The sequence below is a fragment of the Gossypium arboreum genome, chromosome 12 (genome assembly GCF_025698485.1).
Source record: "Gossypium arboreum isolate Shixiya-1 chromosome 12, ASM2569848v2, whole genome shotgun sequence".
NCBI classification, from domain to species: Eukaryota; Viridiplantae; Streptophyta; class Magnoliopsida; order Malvales; family Malvaceae; genus Gossypium; species Gossypium arboreum.
Window position 1 is genome coordinate 96768138 of NC_069081.1, and position 2792 is coordinate 96770929.

General features: G+C 33.7%; 1 protein-coding gene across 1 annotated transcript; it reads right to left on the reverse strand.

Moving 5' to 3' along the window:
* Positions 1-584: 584 nt before the first annotated feature.
* On the reverse strand, positions 585-2021 carry LOC108478942 (transcription factor MYB102-like). The gene is made up of 3 exons (XM_017781396.2): positions 1754-2021; positions 1536-1665; positions 585-1395 (listed from the first exon to the last, which is right to left on the reverse strand). The coding sequence occupies exons 1-3, from the start codon at positions 1884-1886 to the stop codon at positions 585-587; spliced, it is 1074 nt and encodes a 357-aa protein (XP_017636885.1). The 5' UTR covers positions 1887-2021.
* Positions 2022-2792: the final 771 nt, after the last annotated feature.

The following is a 2792-nucleotide window of genomic DNA, read 5'->3' on the forward strand; positions in this document are numbered from 1 at the left end:
TCCTTCCTACATTCACTGATAAGTAGTTATCTACTCACTCATTTTATTGAACACCCTTTTGTAGAAATTTGTATATTAAGTAACAAATTAAAATGATTGTCAAATACATTTAAAATATTAAATGTTGAAATTTTAATAAATTATCAAACGCATCTTTAAATTTTAATTTTGAAAATTTTAATTTGTGTTAAATTATTTTTGTTTTATAATATAATATGGATAAATATTTAATTTTGAAAAACACTCTTGACCTAATATTAAATATTTAAAACAGAAAAATTATTTCAAAAATAAATTTGGACTATAATTTTAAACATTAGTCAAAAGTAATAATAGTAGTGAACTTCTTTTGTTTTTAAAACATTTATTTCCCTAAGAGATGTGATATATAACTTCATTTGAATCCAGAAAACTTCTCACTAAGAATCGTATTTAAAGGAACTTAAACTAAAAAAGAAAAAAAGAAAAAAAAAAAAAAAGCAGTACAACCAAAAGGAACTACAAAAAAAATAAACAAGCCGAAAACCCAAACACTGAGAATGAAGATTCTTTCAGTATCACAAGTCCAACCTCTAATATGTTATTTACATAAAATCACTGATATCCAAACTATCAGGAATTTCAAACTTGAGCAAGCTGCTGAAGCTTTCTCTCTCGTCATCGACACTGCTGCTGCTGTTGATGAATGTTGACGGTGAATTCAACGGAGATGGACTTCTTATTGGCGTTGACCTCACAGAATCAAAGCTAAACATCTGGCTGCCCCCTACTGATTGGACGTTAGAATTCTCAGATATAAAGGGATCTGTCGGATTTGGACTACAGTGCACATATTTTGGAAGCGAAGCACAGGCATTAGTTAAAGTAGAAGTCAATGTTTCTTGGGTATCTGGGCAACTGAAGCTTTTCATATTGGAAGAAATCCCTGTTGCATTGTTTTGCATGAGTTCTATTTGGTTTAGCGCCCAAGTACTAGGAATGGGAGTAGATGTGGTGCATGTGGAATCATTTTGGATGGTGGATTGAACTTGAAGCTGACTTGGTTGTAAGGAGCTGGGAACCAGATGTTGCTGAGAATTAGAGAGCTGGTTTTTGTGGAGATATTGCACAAGTATATCTGGGTTCTCTTGTTTCAAAGATAAGAGAGTATTAGCTAGCCGTAGCAGTTGTGGGTTTAGGAGAGGTTGTGCACCTAACAAGTTTGACGCATTGAGAAGAGATTGGTTGCACAAAGTTGAGGTGAGAATGGAGGAAAGGTCAAGCATATCAAGGCGTGGAGCATGCGTCACTGGATCTATTCCATTTCTTAGAAGCCTTTTCCTGATATGCGTGTTCCAGTAGTTCTTGATTTCATTGTCCGTCCTTCCTGGCAAACGAGCGGCAATAGCTGACCACCTGATATTCATAACACAAGCTAGAGTGTGTAAGGTCCAAGATCATCATAATATGAAAATGACTGCCCAACAATATAATATTGACCACACACTACATGTTGTAATGAAAATTTTAAATAGAGAAAAAGACTCTAATCATACTTGTTGCCCAAGATACTGTGAAGTTGAATTATGGTTTCTTCTTCTTCAAAGGAAAACCTTCCTCTCTTGATATCAGGTCTAAGGTAGTTTGCCCATCTGAGACGGCAGCTCTTTCCACATCTTTCGAGACCTGAACAGTTGAAATAAAAGCATCATCATATCAGTCTGAAGCACAAGTGGCAAGCAGTGCAGATAGGAGGAGGGAGGCAATTTTATACCAGCATTCTTAGGGAGGGTACGCCAGTTTCCAGGGCCATGAATCTGAATATAATTAGTAAGCTTAAGATCTTCCTCGGGAGTCCATGGACCTTTCTTGAGGCCAGTTTTGTCACAGCAAGGTGCTCTCCCCATTGATTTTTCTTGAAGAAATGATGAAGCAGATGGTGCAATTTACGTGAAGGAGCGAGTGGCTGGAGGCTATGCTGCAGTGATGAAAAGATGGAGAAAAGTGTGAAGGTGGTGGATCCCAAAGGAAGGATGACCTTCCCCTATATAAAGTCGGGAAGGATTTCTAGTATTGAAGTCAGCGAAATTTGGCGCCGGCCTCACGACACGTGTCTCTTTTCTTTATGTATTTTTTACGTACATAAATATTAATTATCCATTATTTTTCTGGAGTTTGAAATATAGTACAAATGTGTAAAATATTTAGAGATGTTATTTTGTTAATTTGCTTGTTTGAGACGGAAAATTAAAAAAAGTTTAGGATAAAACTTGGTTTCAATGAGCAAGTATAAATGGTGATAGTTTGACCTTAATTCTGCACCCAAAAATCTAAAATGATTGGACGGTAAAGGTAGTTAAGGAAGGTGTCCACGATAGAAGAAAATGAGACACTGTTGCATTGCCCAAATTTGAACTTCCAAATAAAGTATGTTTATCTACGTTGGCTTTCATCACCAATTACTACCCACCACCATCAATTTGGTACTCTCTGAATTTTCAACCTCCATAATACAAGTTTAATTTGCATGTGATGTTTTTTAAAAAATAAAATAAAATGATGTTCCAATTTAGCGTAAATTATTTTTACACCCCACAACTTTATTTTATTTTAGTTATATAAATTTGATTTAATTTTCATATATTATTATCAATCTTATTTATTTATTAATTGAATTATTTTGTTTTGAAATATACAATTAAATAGCAAAGAAATCAAATTTGTTTATTAAATTTTATATATATTGTTATTTATCTATAAAAATAAATATATCAATTTTATTTTTGAATTCAATGCATTAATGGTAAGTAATA

Coding starts and splice junctions, on each gene's coding strand:
- LOC108478942 (XM_017781396.2), bottom strand. CDS start 1,886: ATGGGGAGAGCACCTTGCTGTGACAAAACTGGCCTCAAGAAAGGTCCA. Junction 1,666..1,753: donor TACCCTCCCTAAGAATGCTG/GTATAAAATTGC, acceptor TCAACTGTTCAG/GTCTCGAAAGATGTGGAAAG. Junction 1,396..1,535: donor CACAGTATCTTGGGCAACAA/GTATGATTAGAG, acceptor TATGAATATCAG/GTGGTCAGCTATTGCCGCTC.